Raw genomic sequence first — 17,954 nt, 5'->3', positions numbered from 1 at the left:
CTGCTCATGCCAATGAAGAACTTCATCGGGTCAATCCGGTACGTACAACCGGCTGCCAATCGAGTACGTGATCGTGTGCGCTTTCGTATCGAATGAAATTTCATCTTGTATTTAATGGGTTTTATAGCACTTGTATATAAATTTTTATGTCCAAGATTTTATAAATAATGCTGGATTTGAACATTCGCGTTCCTAATAGAGCTAGGAAACTATCGATAATCGCAACATTCGATATTTTCGATATTTCTAAAATAAAAAAATCGATACTATCGTTAATTTCCCATCACCTATATTTGAGAAGTAAAAATCAGGAGATTAATTTATTTAGAAGTTATGGGAATGCACAGACCGCATAAAACGACATTTAATAAAGTCAGTTGGAAGTCATCGTCGATCTAGCCATGTCCATCCATCTGACCGTCTCTGTGTGGAAAGCACGCTAAAAGGTAGGAGTAAAGCTAGGCGCTTGAAATTTGGCACAAATACTTCCTGTTAGTGTAGATCTGTTGGGGTTGTAAATGGGCCATATCGGTCCAGGTTTTGATATAGCCGATCTTCGATCTTGTCTTCTTGAGCCTCCAAGCGGCGCAATTCTTGTCCGATTTGGCTAAAATTTTGTATGAGGTGTTTTTTATGATTTTCAACAACTGTGCTAAGCATGGTTCAAATCGGTTCATAACCTGATATAGCTGCGATGTAAACCTATCTTAGATCTTCAATCCCTGAGCCTCTAGAGGGCGCAGTTCTTATTCGTTTTGGCTAAAATTTTGTATGAGGAGTTTTGTTATGACTTGCAAAAACTGTGCTAAGTATGGTTCATAACCTGATATAGCTCCCATATAAACCCATCTCCTGATTTAACTTCTTGAGCCCATATAGGATGCAATTATCATCATTATCCTCTGTTTGCCTATAAAAATGTGCCGGGGAAAGAACTTGTTTTACCTACAATGAGATGCCGGCCAAAGAACTTGACAAATGCGATTCATGGTGAGTGGTATAAAAGATTCGGCCCGAACGAACTTAGCACGCTTTTACTTGTTTTTTTGTTTTCTCCTATGCTTATGGGGCCTTTCCACATTTTTAGAGAACAAAGATCAAAAGCTCTGGACTGATTTTCACTATTTCCCATTTTTCCCCTTGTGCGCCATATGAAAGGTCATGACGTGAAAGCCCATATTGATTTGAAAAACTAAGGTGTAGCGGCAAGACCTATTGTTATGCTGAAAAGCTACCGAGGATTCCAATTTTTGGCAATTAATTAGGTTGCGGGAAGCGATCAGCTGGCATAAATATTTTTGAAATTTTGATAGTTCTTGCCATTGAGGATCTCAACTTGTTACTTTTTTACTTTCTTTTTTTGTTTATGTTTTCTCTTGTGTAATTTTCAATCGACACATCCTCATCGTTCATGGGGCCTTTCCACTTTTTGAAGATTTATTACAAGCCATAAAAGACATAGTGAATTGCGCCCTCTAGAGGCTCAAGAAGTCAATTCGAAAGAACAGTTTATATGGGTGCTATATCAGTACACCAACTTTGATTATATGTGGCAGAGTCGTTGGAAGGCATATTCGAAAAGAAAGTTCGAATGTTTTTGAAAGACGGACGGATGAGCAAACATGGCTAGATCGACTAAAAATTTCATGACAATCCAAATATAAATATGCACCTTATGGGATCTTAAACCAATATTTCGATATGTTACTAAGGGAATTTCATAGTTGGTATACCCCATACTAGGACAGAGGGTTCTAGTTGTTGTAGCAGTGTGTTTTACACCGAGACGGCAGCCCTTGCCGATGGAGGATTCCATCGGGTCAATCCGGTACGTACAACCGGCTGCCATGGGATTGAGGACAGAGGGTGTAATAATATAACGGCCCTAAGGTCCCTGAATTTTAGTTTGGGGAGATAATACTAAAGATTTTAAATCTAGGCACCTACCTATACGGGCTGTAAACGCATGGTGTGTACCCATTAACGTCTCTATTAAACCACATGGGAGAGTTATTCAAGTTGTATATTTGCGAAACCTATACAAGTCCCATTATGGAACAACAAGGATACTTCTGCCAACTAAAATTGGCTTACAAACTCTACTTATCACAAGTCTTATACAGTCGAATTGTTAATAGATAACCAATTATGAAACAGTTTTTCTCATATTCCCGCCAGTCTTCCAACCTGGACGTTCAATCAATATCCTAAAGGATTATGAAAGAAAGAATTAACCTTACCTCATCAAACCCCATCTTAAAGTTATTCCCCAAAAAGTATTTTTAGACATTCAAAAGTCTTAACACTTTTAGTTAACAAATTCATTTTTCACAAGGGTAATGTCATTTTTTAAACTGAAAACAATGCGCAACACATGCATACACATTTCTCGAGGACTTTGCTATGAGAAACAAAATGCAAAGGGGACACGAGAAACATTTGGTAATGAGGAAAACTACAAGACAATAGGATTTCATAGAATTGAATAACAAATGGTTGATGTGCGTTGTTTGCTTTTATGATTCTATGAAAGATACCTATTGGTGCTATTAGTTTTCTTACGAAAGATGATAGTTAAAATAAGGAACAACAAGAATCAAAAATTCAAACGAAAGCAGGTGAAATTGAAACTAAAAACGTCAAAACACCATGGTCGTTTCTCAACGCATTATTTTAATTGGGTTCAACTGACAAAGTTATTGAAGCTTTAGCTCTTTTGATTGTAACATATTTTTATAGAAGATTTATTCATGTGCACCAACATTCAATTAGTATGATTGGCCTGTTGATATTCTAATTCTTGTTCGCTAGCTAAATACATTTCATTATTTCAAGTCGAATAAGTAAAAAAAAAACACATTAAGCTTTCTTGATAAGAAGATGTGAAGGCGATATATATGGTTAGGTAGTATTTTGGGTGTGGGGTAGCAACCGAAGCATTTGGCCCTAACATTAAATACAAACAAGAATCGCGCTGAAGAGATTGGATCGACCTCCCCTCAGCTCTAGTCAATTGGATCGACATCAGGATGAAAAACACGACCTTTCATTTCAAATCCATGTGTATTAGGGCGGGTTGATTAAAAAACCATCAACCATAGCTAAATTCTAAGAAAATTCTCCGAAGAAACCATGTATCTAAAATAAAATCCTTATCTGTCGACATGTTTGAACTAGTTCTGAGACATCGCGCAAAAATCATTTACAGATATCCCTAGGGCGCTTAAAAAAAGTGAATTTTCCCACCTCATCACCTTTTGTCTGTCCATTTAAAATAAAAAGGTTTTGTTCGTTACAGTAATCCAGAAAAATTCGACCCTTGCCGACCCGACTAAAAACTCCATCCAGGATACTCTGTGATAGATCTCCTATCCTCACATTAAGATCACCCATTCTCACCAAGCTATCGCATGCAGATTCATCCACATATCTCTTCCCCGTTTGGGAATATTTGAGATGACCTTTAGCCTTCAAATTCATGCTCTACTCTTAAATAATTTTTATTGTCATCACAGGGCTAATGTTCGTCGTTTGGTTGGGTTTGGTACCAATTGTTATCCCCCAGATGTGTTTTGGGGTTGGAGAGAGTGGATCGTCCTCCAGATAACATGCCCGCTTGGGCTCTAGTTAATTGGATCGAAATCAGGAAGAAAAATACGACCTTTCATTTCACACCTATGTGTATTAGGGCGGGCTGATTTTTTTTTTAATCGTATTGCAAAAATGTATAAAATTCTCCAAAGAAACCACGATACTTAAAAAAAATCCTAATCCGCCCCTCTCGACTGGAAAATGTCTATACCCACTTTTCCCAAAAAAATACATGCCAATATAGCTTTTTCCAAGTCGAGAGGCAAGGATTTGGTGTTTGGTTTAAGATCCATGATTTTTTCGGAGAATTTTCTTAGCGTAATATGTAGATTACGTTTTTGCTATACGATTTTCAATTTTTTTCCATCCATAAAAATCAACCCGCCCTAATGTATTTTGTAGTGATCGGCCTATATCTCCGTTTTGGGGCTTATGAGATGTCATTTACCCTTCAAACTCATGCTCTACTCATAAATACGTTTTATTGTCGTCACAGGCCTAAATGTTCGTCGTTTGGGTGGGTTTGAAACCAATCGTTATCCCCCAGCTATTAGTTATCTTCACTTAAATATCGGCTTATATATCTGTTTTAGATGAGGTGGCGTTCCCCAACACTTGGACACAAGTTTTTGATTCATATTCTACACTTAAATAACTTTTATTTGAGACCCATAATGTCCCAATCAGTCTACTTGTTAGAGAGCTGGCAAAATATCGATGGCACTATCGATATTTTATTTTCTGTCTGCATATCGATTGTTATTTTTTCTATCGATACTAAGGGCAAAGTTAAATTTTGTATAAAACTGAACACAAAAACAAGCGATCCGCCACTGAATGTATCTTTTAAGATACATTGCGCCTATAGTAAATCTGGAAAAATATCGATGGCACTATCGATATTTAGTTTTTCGACTGAATATCGATTGATATTTTTCCGATGGATACTATCGCAAAAGTTAAATATTTTGCAAAACTAAACAAAAATAAACAATCCGACACTGAATGTATCCTTGAAGATAAATTGCGCCTTAGAGGGCGCAATTTTCATCCGACTAGACTAACATTTTGTACAATGATTTCTCTCATGACTTCTAACTGACTTTATTAACCTTGGATTTATTTGGTCTGTGCATTGATATAGCTTTTAGATAAATCGATCTCCTGACTTTTACTTCTCATTTTCATTTGAAATATAGGTGATGGAAAATTATCGAAAGTTATTATTAAAACTATCGAAAATATCGAATGTTGCGATTATCGATAGTTTGGCAGCTCTAGTGGCGTCCCCCAACACTTGCCCACAAGTTTTCGATTCACATTCTACGCTTAAATACCTTTTTATTTGAACTGGCAAAATATCGATGGCACTGTCTGAACATCGATTGCTATTTTTTCTATCGATACTAAAGGCAAAGTTAAATTTTGTGTAAAATTTAACAAAAACAAGCGATCCGACACAATATATCCTTTAAGATACATTGCGCCTAATGTTGGGCGCAATTTACATCCGATTGGGCTAAAATTTTTATTGGGCATACCGTCGAACATGGAAATTGACATTTTTGCCTGTTGGCACATATGCTCACAAGAATTGTCGTCATTCGACGTCTATTTTGACAAGACCAGTGGGATATAATTCTCACTTGGTTGATGTAGCAACTGTTACTTCATGTCACTTTTTCTAGGGCTGGTCATGAGTCGTTGAGCTCACAGAATAGTAAGATGTGTGGCATAGTCCACAGTCAGAAAGCCTCGAAGCCCTAGGATTTCATCACCGAATAATGCGATTCGTTCGCATCCTCTCTATCGGATCCGTTGGTACCATATTTAACGCGACTAGCAAACTAGTTCGCATCCTAACGCGACTAGGATACTAATTCGCATCCTAACGCGACCAGGAAACTAGTTCGCATTCTAACGCTGCTTCGTTGGCATCCTAACGCGGCTATGTAACTAAACCTAACCTGACTAGACAACTAGTTCGCATCCTAACGCTGATTCGTTCGCACCTAACGTTGATTCGATCGCATCCTAACGCTGATTCGTTCGCATCCTAACGCAACTAGGAAACTAGTTCGCATACTAAGACGACTCGGCAACTACTTCGCATCTTAACGCGACTAGGAAACTAGTTTGGATCCTAACGCGACTATTAAACTAGTTTACATCCTAACGCGACTGGGCAACTAGTTCACATCCTAACGCGACTGAGTAACTAATTCGCGTACTAACACTGATTCGTTCGCATCCTTACCCAACTAGGAGACTAGTATGCGAACTAGGGCTACTAGTTCGCATACTAACGCGACTAGAAAACTAGTTCGCATCTTAACGCGACTAGGAAACTTGTTCGCAACCTAACACGACGGGATAACAAGTTCGCATCCTAACGCTGATTCGTTCGCATCCTAACGCGACCCGTTCGCATCCATACTGTTTGCACACCCGTTTCCCTAAACTCTGCTCTTGTCTTTCCAGACTTCAACCAAAGCAACGGCGATACCTACGGTGCGCGCATAAGCCAACTCTTAGCCCACCGCCTGATGAGAACCAAATACTGAACAATCCGAATACTTGCCGAAACCTTAACCGCCAGATAACGCAACCAGCTCGAACCGTCAAAATACCGTATCTGCCCACCCGAGCGACACGAACCAAATCACATCAATCAAAACCCTGCCCCAAAAAACTTAGAACACCCTTTTGAATAGTAATTACTGAAGTATATTAACAAAAATCCTCTACTGTTTACCCTGACAGGGATTTATAAGTGTGTTATTATTTAAGGTTTGTGGATCCTTAAAGGTAAACCCTGGACGACTGCCGGACAACCTCTGCCGTAGACAAAACCACGTTGCACCGTCTTTACTTGCTTGTTGTCAGATTTGTATTTTAATCCCAAATACCTTTCGTTTGACCCGGCACGGGATAGCTGTGAGCACCACACTGGATGGAACATTTAATTCCGGTCCGTGTGGTGTTGATTGCTGTCACGAGAAGCTTAGCTGCGAGCTACCGGGTCCTTAGCTCCGAGCTACCTGCGTCCAGAGGTTGCAAATAGTGGGATGCCCCATACGGAATAGCTGCAATAACTTACCTTGTCATATCGAGCATCCCAGACACGCAGTATTTAATCAAGAGCCGGTGTCGCCCGTTCTTTCAAGAGACGGTGTCACCCGTTTTTCAAGAGCCGGTGTCGCCCGTCCTCTCACTGAGACTCTCCACTCGATACCACTGATTGTCCGCGGCTGCCGTTGCAGTTACTCCGTATGTAGCATTCCATTATCCGCAACCTGTGAACGCAACCGGTAGCTCGCAGCTAAGCTTCTCGTAACAGCAATGAACACCACAAGGCTCCAGCCTGGATGGTGCTCACAGCTATCCCGTACGGTTTCGAAACTTGGGAGTGATATCAGAAAATAGGTGCATAATTTTTTAGTCCCTCAGTAAGGTTTTGTGAGATCTTGTATTCATTGTTCTTTAATGAAATGTGGGTGGGCAGTTTTTCATGTCACCGTTAGTTTGGGGCAATTTTTCGCTTAGCCAATAATGCTATCTGAGAGAAGTAACGGCAAATATAAACTGTCTCCTCTACTTTGGAATATAACCATTAACAATATATAATTGTCTCTGGAAGAAAAAGGCGTAAAAGTGGTCGTGTATGCCGATGACGTGGCAATTGCTCTAGTAGATATACTTCAGGAAGCTCTACGTGCAATAGCAAAGTGGGCTACCGAAAGTGGTCTGGGTATAAATCCGTGCAAGACAGAAGTAGTTCTTTTCAGTAGGAGATACAAGTTGCCCACAATGGAACCTGTCTCCTTGGGTGGAGAGAATGTTCCATTTACAGAAAGCGCAAAATACCTGGGTGTTTTGCTGGACAGGAAATTGAACTTCAAATCCAACATTTTGGAAAGAAAAAGAAAGGCCACTTTTGCCCTATACACTTGCAAGAGAGCCACTGGCAAAAGTTGGGGGTTTAGACCGCGTGTCATGCATTGGGTATATGCTACAGTTGTCAGACCTATAATGCTATATAGTGTTGTGATCTGGTGGACGGTGCTTCAAAAATCCACCTACTTCTCAATAGTCAACCGGATCCAAAGGATGACTTCTTTGTGCATCACAGCCGCACTGAGGACGACACCATTTGATGCACAGGATTTAATGTTACATCTTATGCCTCTGGACATTGTGGCTACCCAAATTGTGTGGTTAAGGGAGCTTTCTCTTTGGTCATGGGGTGGCTACGGACACTTTGTTATCCTTGATACAATATCCGATGTTCAGGCAGTGTGGATTATACCCTACCTGAGCCGATTTTTGATAAAAATTACTGTACCACTATCCCTGATAGAATCGATTGGAACTACGATATCCCTGGTAACAGAAGTAACATAGACTTCTATACGGATGTTTCCATACTAAACGACCAGGTGGGCTTTGGGGTGTACTCTAAAGATCTAGAGCTGGTCATATCGAAAAGGTTACCCGACCACTGCAGTGTGTATCAAGCAGATATCCCTGCAATTAAGGAAGTGGTGGAATGGCTAAGATATGATGTCATTACGACGATTGGCATAAATATCTTCTGAATGTATTTCTGAACACAAAAACCGCCCTCGACAGTCGCAGATCTCTCAACGAGATGGCTGAACAGTTCAAAATTCACCTGTTGTGGCTACCGAGCCACAGAGATATTCCAAGGAATAGTAAAGCGAATGAGCTTACGAGACTAGGAACTAACCTACACATTCCAGGGACACTGGAATCTGTGGGTATGCCTCTAACGATATGTAAGTTAAGGTTTCAGGACCAGGTCCGAAGGACAACGAATGATAGACGGTCACAAATAGGGGGCTGTAAGCATTCCAAAACTATGTGGCCTAATCTAGACTTGAAGAGGTCTACTGCTTTGCTGCCATTGGGTAGAACAGACGTCTCAGTCATTGTGTTCGTCATGACAGTTCACTGTCTAATCGGAAAACATGCCGACAGAATTAAGGTTGCCAGCAACGACTGTTGCTGTGAGGACACCGAAAAAAAAGAGACTATAGAACACCTTATGCGTGTGTTTCCCGCACTAGCAGTTAGAAGGAGTTCCACTTTAGGTCCTCATTTCATTGAGAACCTATCTGATTTAGCGGATGTGAACATTCACAAGTTATTGGGCTTTTTAAAGCGATCTGGATGGTTCAATGGTAGGAACTAGAAGGCATTTTCCTTTTTCTGTTCCTGTGGTATGACAATGGACGAAAACGTCTAAGTGAGTCTGATGCCTGACTGCCACTTAAACCTAACCTAACCTGACGGCAAATCGTAGTTAATTGCAAAATGCATTTCGAATTATTTCGATTTATAACAAGCCATAACAGAAGTTTTAGTGAATTGCGCCCTATAGAGGCTCAAGAAGTCAATTCGATAGAACGGAAAGACGGACGGATGGGCAGACATGGCTAGATCGACTTAAAATTTTAGGACAATTAAAAATATATATGCACCTTATGGGATCTTAGATCAATATTTCCGTATGTTACTAAGGGAATTTCATAGTTGGTGTACCCTATACTATGGCAGAGGGTGTAAGAATACAAAGATCCCTGCATAAGATCCCTGCATTTTAGTATGGCCGCTTTTATACTACTAAGCAACTTTTCAGAAGCAGCAGTATAAATGAAATAAAACTACATCCTTTGATTAATTTACCAGATATGCAGTCTAAACTTTGTGCCAACGATTACAGTTTTTAAATGGAATCATTTTCATTTTTCCGAAATTCTAACTTAACTATAAAGCAGCAGTATAAATGAAAGTGCAAAGGATTAACCTTTAACGAAATTGCCACATATGCAGCATATATTGGGTTGCCCAAAAAGTAATTGCGGATTTTTCATATAGTCGGCGTTGATAAATTTTTTCCACGGCTTGTGACTCTGTAATTGCGTTCTTTCTTCTGTCAGTTATCAGCTGTTATTTTCAGCTTGCTTTAGAAAAAAAGTATATTTGATTAAAGTTCATTCTAAGTTTTATTAAAAATGCATTTACTTTCTTTAAAAAAAAAATCCGCAATTACTTTTTGGGCAACCCAATAATTCATTTTCATTGGTTTCTCCTAGTTTTCTCTAGTGGTGTTATATTTCACTACCAGGAAAATATAGGAACAAACACAAATATGATGCATTTGCCAACAAGTTATCTAACAATTATTGATAGATAGATTCCTCAACAGCATCAGTGTGTATAAAGTAACAAGTGTACCGTCATAAGTAGTACGAATGTATGTTGTACTATGTTTCTCACAAATTTTGTGGTCAAAATAAGAATTTCTAAGGAAATGTTAAAGGATTTTTTTTTGCACATAACGGGGCCGTCAAGCACATTAATTGGACATCGTAATAAATCCGTTCTTAAAGAATGGAATCGAATGTATAAGTTTTATTATTTAACTATGCAATGGAAGAGTGTAAACAAAAAACAAATCTCAGAAAATAGAACTGGATAGAAGAAATACAAACAAACTAGAATACAAGAAATTCAAAAGAAATAGAAGAAGGATAACGAATATGTCTATCAATAGTTAAAAGTTTCCATAAAAAACCTCAGAATGGTTCTGGAATTTAGAATTGGTAGTTCCATAGATTAAGTCAAAACAGCATAGCATATGCTGTTGCTGCTACTCAATATAAACAAGGAGAACTAAAGGTATACGATTGAAATGAATAGTGCTGAACCACTTAAGTAGCTCAATATAGAAATAGAATATTTGTATAAGTCACCAAATAACAAGTAAACAAGTAAAAAAAGGCGTTCGGCCGGGCCGAACTTTGGATACCCACCACCACGGGTATATATGTAAACCACCTTTCATCAAAATCCGGTGTAAATTGCATACCTTATGTCCCAAAGCAGTTATATTGAAATATGTTCCGTTTGGGACCAAATACTAATCGGTACAAGTCTTGGTTCAATTGTGTATAACAAAATATTGGTCTTTTTAGTAGCTATATCTAAAAATAAACCGATCTGAACCATAAACGACACGGATGGCGAAAATCCTAACACAACGCACTGTCCTAAATCTCGACGAAATCGGACAATAAATGCGCTTTTTATGGGCCCAAAACCTTAAATCGAGAGATCGGTCTATATGGCAGCTATATTCAAATTTGCACCGATCTGGGCCAAATTGAAGAAGGACGTCGAACAGCCGAACGCAGCTCACTGTCTGAAATTTCGACAAAATCGGACAATGTCGAAGGGTCTAACACAACTCACTGTCCCAAATTTCAGCAAAATCGGATAATAAATGTGGCTTTTATGGGCCTAAGAACCCAAATCGGAGGATCGGTCTATATGTTAGATATATCCAATTCTGGACCGATCTGGGCCAAATTAACGAAGGATATCGAAGGGCCTAACACTACTCACTGTCCCAAATTTAGCAAAATCGGATAATAAATGCGCCTTTTATGGCCCCAAAACTTAAAACCGAGAGATCGGTCTATATGGCAGCTATATCCAAATCTGGACCGATCTGGGCCAAATTGACGGAGGATGTCGAAGGGTCTAACACTACTCACTGTCCCAAATTTCAGCAAAATCGGATAATAAATATGGCTTTTATGGGCCTAAGGCCCTAAATCGGCCGATCGGTCTATATGGCAGCTATATCCAAATCTGGACCGATTTGGGCCAAATTGACGGAGGATGCCGAAGGGTCTAACACAACTCACTGTACCAAATATCACCAAAATCGGATAATAAATGTGGCTTTTATGGGCCTAAGAACCTAAATCGGAGGATCGGTCTATATGGCAGCTATATCCAAATCTTGACTGATCTCGGCCAAATTGCAGAAAGATGTCGAAGGGCCTAAAACAACCCACTTTCCCAAATTTCAGCAAAAACGGATAATAAATGTGGCTTTTATGGGCCTAAGACCCTAAATCCGCCGATCGGTCTATAGCAAGATATAGCCCGATATAGTCCATCTTCGACCTTAACCATTAATATCTCTATTTTTAAAAACTATAGCTTGATATCAACAGACAGACGGACGGACATGTCTAGATCGTCTTAGATTTTTACGCTGATCAAGAATATATATACTTTATAAGGTTGGAAATGGATATTTCGATGTGTTGCACACGGAATAACAAAATTAGTATACCCCCATCCTTCGGTGGTGGGTATAAAAGGCATTAAGTTCGGCCAGGCCGATCTTTATATACCCCCCACCTCGGGTATATATGTAAACCCCCTTTCGTCACAATTCGATGGAAATTGGATAACTTATGCACCCAAATGCGGCATGGACATTGCGTGGTAATAAAAATATAAATCACTGTTGAATTTTGTATTTCAAATTTCAACAAAATCGGGGAATAAATAAAGATTTTATGAGCTTCAGACCCTTAATCGGCATATCGGTCTATATGACAGCTATATCTAAATACAATCCTATTTTTACCATATTTGGGTCAGATGGCGGATGGCCTAAAACTATTCACTGTTTCAAATTTCAGTGAAATTTGATAAAAAATAATGCTTCTATGAGCTTCAGACCCTTTATCGGGAGATCGGTCTATATGGCAGCTATATATAAATATAGTCTGATCTGAACCATACTTAGGTCAGATGTCGGGGAGTTAAAAATAACCAACTGTTTCAAATTTCAGCGAAATTGGGCAATCATTTAAGCTTTTATGGGCTTCAGACCCTTTATCGGCAGATCGGTATATACAGCAGCTATATCTTAATATAGTCCGATCTGAACCATACTTAGGTCAGATGTCGGGGGGTTAAAAATAAGCGAAATTGGGAAATAATTAAAGCTTTTATGGGCTTCAGACCCTTTTTTGGCAGGTCGGTCTATATGACAGCTATATCTAAATATAGTCCGATCTGAACCACATTTGAGTCAGATGTCGGGAGGCTTAAAACTACTCACTGTTTAAAATGTTATCGGATGAAAAATGAAGTTTTTATGGGCATTAGACCCTTTATCGGAAAATCGGTCTATATAGCAGCTATATGCAAATATGGTCCGATTTGGCCCTTTTAAGAACTTAACCAGCGTGCATCAAAAAGACGTATCTGCGCCAAATTTCAGCTCAATATCTCAATTTTTGAAGCCTGAAGAATGATTACAACAGACGAACAGACAAACGGACATCGGTAAACCCTCTTAGAATTTTGCGACGATCCGAAATATATATATTGTGTAGGGTCGAAAACTGATATTTCGATGTGTTGCAAACGGAATGACTAAATGACTATACCCCCTATACTACGGTGGTAGGTATAAATAGTTAAGAAATAAATATATATATATATATGTCCAGATGTAATTCGAAATCGGGCAAGAATATCTCGGGATCCAAAACATCCTAAAATAGGTTAGGTTCAGTGTTGCCACTCAAGAAAATTATTTCCTACAATGAGGCAATGAACTCATAAAAGCCACATTTCTTACACAGAGTTTACGAAATTCTTATGAAGAACCTGGTGTCTATGCGGATTTTTTTTATGAACAGTTGGAAATTATAATACTTTAAATTCAATTGCCATCTCTAATGGATTTTCTCTGGTCTCAATGCTCAAAAGAATAGCATCTAGGTTTTTAGGAATGATTTCATGTTTCATCTTCTGAAAATTGCATTTGTCCCTCAACAAGACTTAAATATAATGGTTACTCTCTATACGACCCCCGCTTAACCTCAAAGGGGCAGAGTTTAACCTAATATCAGAGACCAAAAGTTCAAAAAAGTCTAGCGACTGGGACTCGAATAAATTTGTGGGAACTGAAGTCACGACTAGACTCTTTAAGTCATTTTGTTTTAATTTCTCGTATCTGCAGCACTGGGTTTTCCAGAAGCAATGGATCCTTGTGTCGGTTCCAAAATAATCTATTGTCGAAAACCCACAATCGCTCTTTGGAACAATTAACTCCACTTGTAAAAATGATCGTTGATATTGTAATACCTCTCTGAGAGATAGTTTGACAGCTTTCACGATTCAAATTTTGCCTTGAACCTATTGGGCGTTGGAGTTTCCAGGATATCATCCTATCATCGATTAGTTCTACATACTTTTCTAATGAGTATAATTTAAACTTTATCTATACAATAAATACCGTATGAATAGCCGGGCGGGCCTCGTTGATATATTGTCTAAGTATCCTTGCTCTGATCAGGAAGAACGGCCAATGACGACGACGAAGTATCGTTTGAAGCTGCCTTCTCATTGGCCTGCGCATAGACACGCATGCGAGCCTCATATTCCATTTGAGCGAAACGCATTCGCTGCTCATGCATTTCACGCATATAACGCATTTTCAAATCTTGCTCCTGCTGTTGATGGCGCAATTTTTGCTCATGCTCCTTGCGGGCAAAATCGATTTCGGCCAGGCGAGCACGTCTTATCAAGTCAAATATTTGCTTTTTATATTTCTCATCGTTGCACGCACTCGGCGAGGGCGGTGGTGTGGTTAAAACGGAGTTACTATTATGGGCATGTACCACCGCTGTGGAGGGTTTACTTTCGGAAAATAGATAATTTGCATTGAGATTCGTTGAGCTGGCCGATGTGTAGGATGATACGCCTAACGATGTGTTGGCCGAACTGGAGACATCGGTGAGAGATGAGCTGGCCGCATTGGTGGTCTCACATTTTTGACGTTTGATTTTTAAACCCAAAACAGGTTTATCGCCGCACATTTTACCACTGCCATCCGCCGCTGCGGCCTGGTGCAGAGCCTTGGCTTTGGGCAACTTCTCCTTTAGTTTCGGTAATATTTTTCTCTTTTTGACCGGCACATCAATCAATGATTCCGCATTATTGAGAGGCTGAAATTCTAAATTTTGTGATTCGGCTGATGTGGATGGGGACAAAGCCAATGTCGATGTCGGCTGCGTGTCTTCGCTGTTGCTGGTATTATTGAATAGGGTTGCGGGTAAGGCAGCCAGGGGCGTATCATCTTCCTCGTCCAGATCATCGAGTTGTTCCTTTTTCATTTGTATATTGGAATTGCGGGTCTGGCTGCGAGTACCGCCAATGGCGGGCTCTTTTTGCATTTCCTCCATGAACTCTAGCATTTGCATGCCATCCAGCATACTGGTGGCCTTGGGATATTTCTGTTGATATTCCTTTTTGGCTGAATTCTTCATACTACGCCACTGTACTTGAATTTGTTCCAGAGAGCGATGACGAAAATTCAATGCATTAAATCTGAAAGTTGAACAAAAAAAGAGCAGCGTTTAATATTAAAGCCGTTTTCAAAGGCTACAAATACAAAATTTGACTTACTGCTTGGTGACATGCAACCAGGCCAAACGTTTTGATTTTATAGATTTGGCATCCACCGATTTATTTTCCACAAAATCCACCTTTGGCTTTATGATTTCAACTAAAAGGCCCTGAAATATTAACAAAAATGTTGGTCATAACTATTTGAGAGTACAAGGCAAAAAACCAAAAGTAGCTTCAAAATATTCCAAAACCTAGAATCACTTTTTTTACAATGGTCTGCAATGCTATACAACTAAACGCCTCAGTAAAAATACAGAATCAGCACAAAAATATGCTTCAAGCGAATGCCTTAAATACAACCAAGGCTTATATTTCATCGAATGTTTACACAGGCATCATTGGAGATGAGAATGAGAAAAATGTTAATCTTCTTATACCACATGCATGTATTGGGTTGCCCAAAAAGTAATTGCGGATTTTTCATATAGTCGGCGTTGACAAATTTTTTCACAGCTTGTGACTGTAATTGCATTCTTTCTTCTGTCAGTTATCAGCTGTTACTTTTAGCTTGCTTTAGAAAAAAAAGTGTAAAAAAAGTATAATTGACCAAAGTTCATTCAAAGTTTTATTAAAAATGCATTTACTTTCTTTTAAAAAATCCGCAATTACTTTTTGGGCAACCCAATATGTATGACCATTTATGTGTTTCTGTTTCATACCCTTGTGGAAAAATCAGATGTGTGGTATAGATTGGATAATTTTGCTATATTGCAAATTTTGCCCATGAACATTCCACTAAGCAATAGGGGGCAAACTTCTCCATTTCAGTGAGTGTAGTCCGATTTAAGTTTAAGCTCAATGATAAGGGGCCTACTTTTTATAGCCGAGTCCAAACGGCGTACCACAACTTTTTGGAGAGAACATGGCATAGGTCAGGTTGAAAAGAGGGTGCAGATATTTTGATCCGCCTCATGCCACCTAAGCCAGTAATCGGCTTGTTGTGCGCTCTAAAAACTATAAAGTAACCTCTAAAAAGAAAATTTTAGGTTAGGAATTCCGTGCTACTTACAAAATTCTTAATTGTTTTCAATACCACTCCCCTAAGTTGGTTCATGTCTGGTATTGTGTCCCCACCTAAGTGCCGGTATCTGTTAAACGCCGCGAAAGCCGGGCAATGACAAAGGAAATGCTCCAACATCTCATCATCTTCCCCGCATGCCCTACACATGCTGTCACTTGCCGCATCGATTTTACATAAGTGAGCTCGTAGTTCTATGTGTCCCGTTATGATACCAATAGCTATACTGAACTCCTTATTACTTCCTATCAGTAAAAGCCTCGTCTTCTCACGATCTAGATCCCCCCATGGGAATTTAGCCGGCCGTTTCGCTGTTCCACAATATTGCATGCGCATTTGTCGCCCACACCCTTAACTCGGAGTCCGTCGACCCAAAAGGCTTCGGGTTGACCGAGTTTATTGACGGCAGTCCTCTGACCTTTACCGCCAAATCGTCTGCCCTTTCATTTCCCTTACTCCGTTATGGTTCGGCACCCAAACGATGCAGATTTTACCATCCTCAGAGAAGGTCCACTTTGTCCTCTAGCTTTGATCCATCGGTGTAACATGATCTTCCAGATGGCAATACTAGGGTTCCGTCAATCCAAGACTGTGCCCATGGCAGCAGTGCCTCACACTCGAAATCAAGGTTCACCTCAGGTATGAGATCGGAAACCTATTCCCTTCCTTCCAGGTTTCCTATTGTCGCCTCGATTATACCGCGATGGTATGAGCTCCATCCATTCTTCCATCGCCTGAAGTCTAATAGCCGCAGTGGCTGCTTCACCATCAAGCGATGCAGATTGTGCCATCCTCAGAGAAGGCGTTAATCTCCTTGTTACACTGCAAGACTGTTCGTGCCCTTACCGACCTGGTTGTTATTGCAGTCGTAAAACAGATCTCAGTCCCTGGATTCTCAATGTAGACCTCCAGGTCCACTTTGTCCTCTAGCTTTGATCCATCCGTGTAACATAGCAATGGCCGCAGTGGCTGACTCACACTTAATCTGTATGTCAATGGGTGGGATATCTAGAATAGTCTCCATTGCCGTAGTGGGCGTAGTCCTCATCGCTTCGCCTATGCCAAGATAACATGTTTTCTGAACCTGTTGTATGGTCCTTATGTTGCACTTTTTCTCCATAAAAGTCCACCAAACTACTGAAGCGTAAGTAAGTATTGGTCTAATCAAGCTCTTGTAGAGCCAGTGGACTATACTCGGATTCAGGCCCTATTTCGAGCCTACGGCCCGTCGACATACGCTCCTGAATGTGGCACTTCCAATTCAGTTTCCTGTCCAAGATCACACCTAAGTATTTGAACTTGTCAGATATCGAAATCGTCTTATTGAGGAAACGTGGTGCGTTAAATTGGCCCACCTTCGTCTTCCTCGTGAACAGGCATATTTCAGTCTTCTCTGGGTTAACATTGAGACCTCTGGGGCTAGCCCAATCATATGCCATATGCAAGACCCTTTCGGCCCTTCTGCATAGCTAAACATGGCATAGTACCTCACAAATGTTGTCAGCATTAGGAGGGGAAAACAATCGCCGAAAATTTTTCTGATGGATTTGAACCCAGGTATTCAGCGCCATAAGAGGACATGCTAACCTCTGCGCTACGGTGGCCACTTTTGCAATATAGATGGATGAAGCTTTATGATTCCCTGGACACAATGGGAAATTCATAAATGATGATGAAAATGGTCCACTAACGTCAAGGGATGTTGAACTAGTTCAAGAAGGTAGAAGTTGAACTAGTCGAATACAGGTCTCGACGTAGGCGATGAGGCAATCAATAATTCTGTCTGGCTTTAACTTGTTCAAGTCGAAGTCAGTATTGGTTCCTGTGGTATTGTTGTAGCCTCATTTGCATGTGGAGGTGGCGATCCTCATCAAGCTCTTAAAGGTACGCAAAGTGGTTCCGGTTTATACGATCGATGGCGGCGGGAAAATGATGGCCATTGGTTATTTATAGGGGCCAGTAACTCGCCTGTGGTGCCATTCATAGAGCTAACAATGAATTAGCCGAACTGGAGACATCGAAGGCCACCGTA

At 40.0% G+C, this 17,954-nt stretch overlaps 1 protein-coding gene across 3 annotated transcripts in view; it reads right to left on the bottom strand.

The window, feature by feature from the left end:
- LOC106087964 (uncharacterized) overlaps nt 1–17,954 on the bottom strand; it is a 38,023-nt gene that overhangs the window by 12,128 nt on the left and 7,941 nt on the right. The window contains exons 2-4 of one of the 3 annotated variants that reach the window (XM_059368463.1): nt 14,902–15,011; nt 13,730–14,823; nt 13,503–13,677 (exon numbers count right to left, since the gene is read on the bottom strand). In XM_059368463.1, the coding sequence (XP_059224446.1) occupies nt 13,767–14,823; nt 14,902–15,011 (1,167 nt within the window). In that variant the 3' untranslated portion in view covers nt 13,503–13,677; nt 13,730–13,766. Of the gene's footprint in view, nt 1–13,502; nt 14,824–14,901; nt 15,012–17,954 lie in introns of those variants that run through there. The other 2 variants (XM_059368464.1, XM_059368462.1) reach the window with 2 other exon arrangements.

This window comes from Stomoxys calcitrans, chromosome 5 (assembly GCF_963082655.1).
Source record: "Stomoxys calcitrans chromosome 5, idStoCalc2.1, whole genome shotgun sequence".
NCBI lineage: Eukaryota > Metazoa > Arthropoda > Insecta > Diptera > Muscidae > Stomoxys > Stomoxys calcitrans.
Note: the sequence above shows the minus strand (reverse complement) of the source record. Positions and strands in the feature narration are given on the sequence as shown.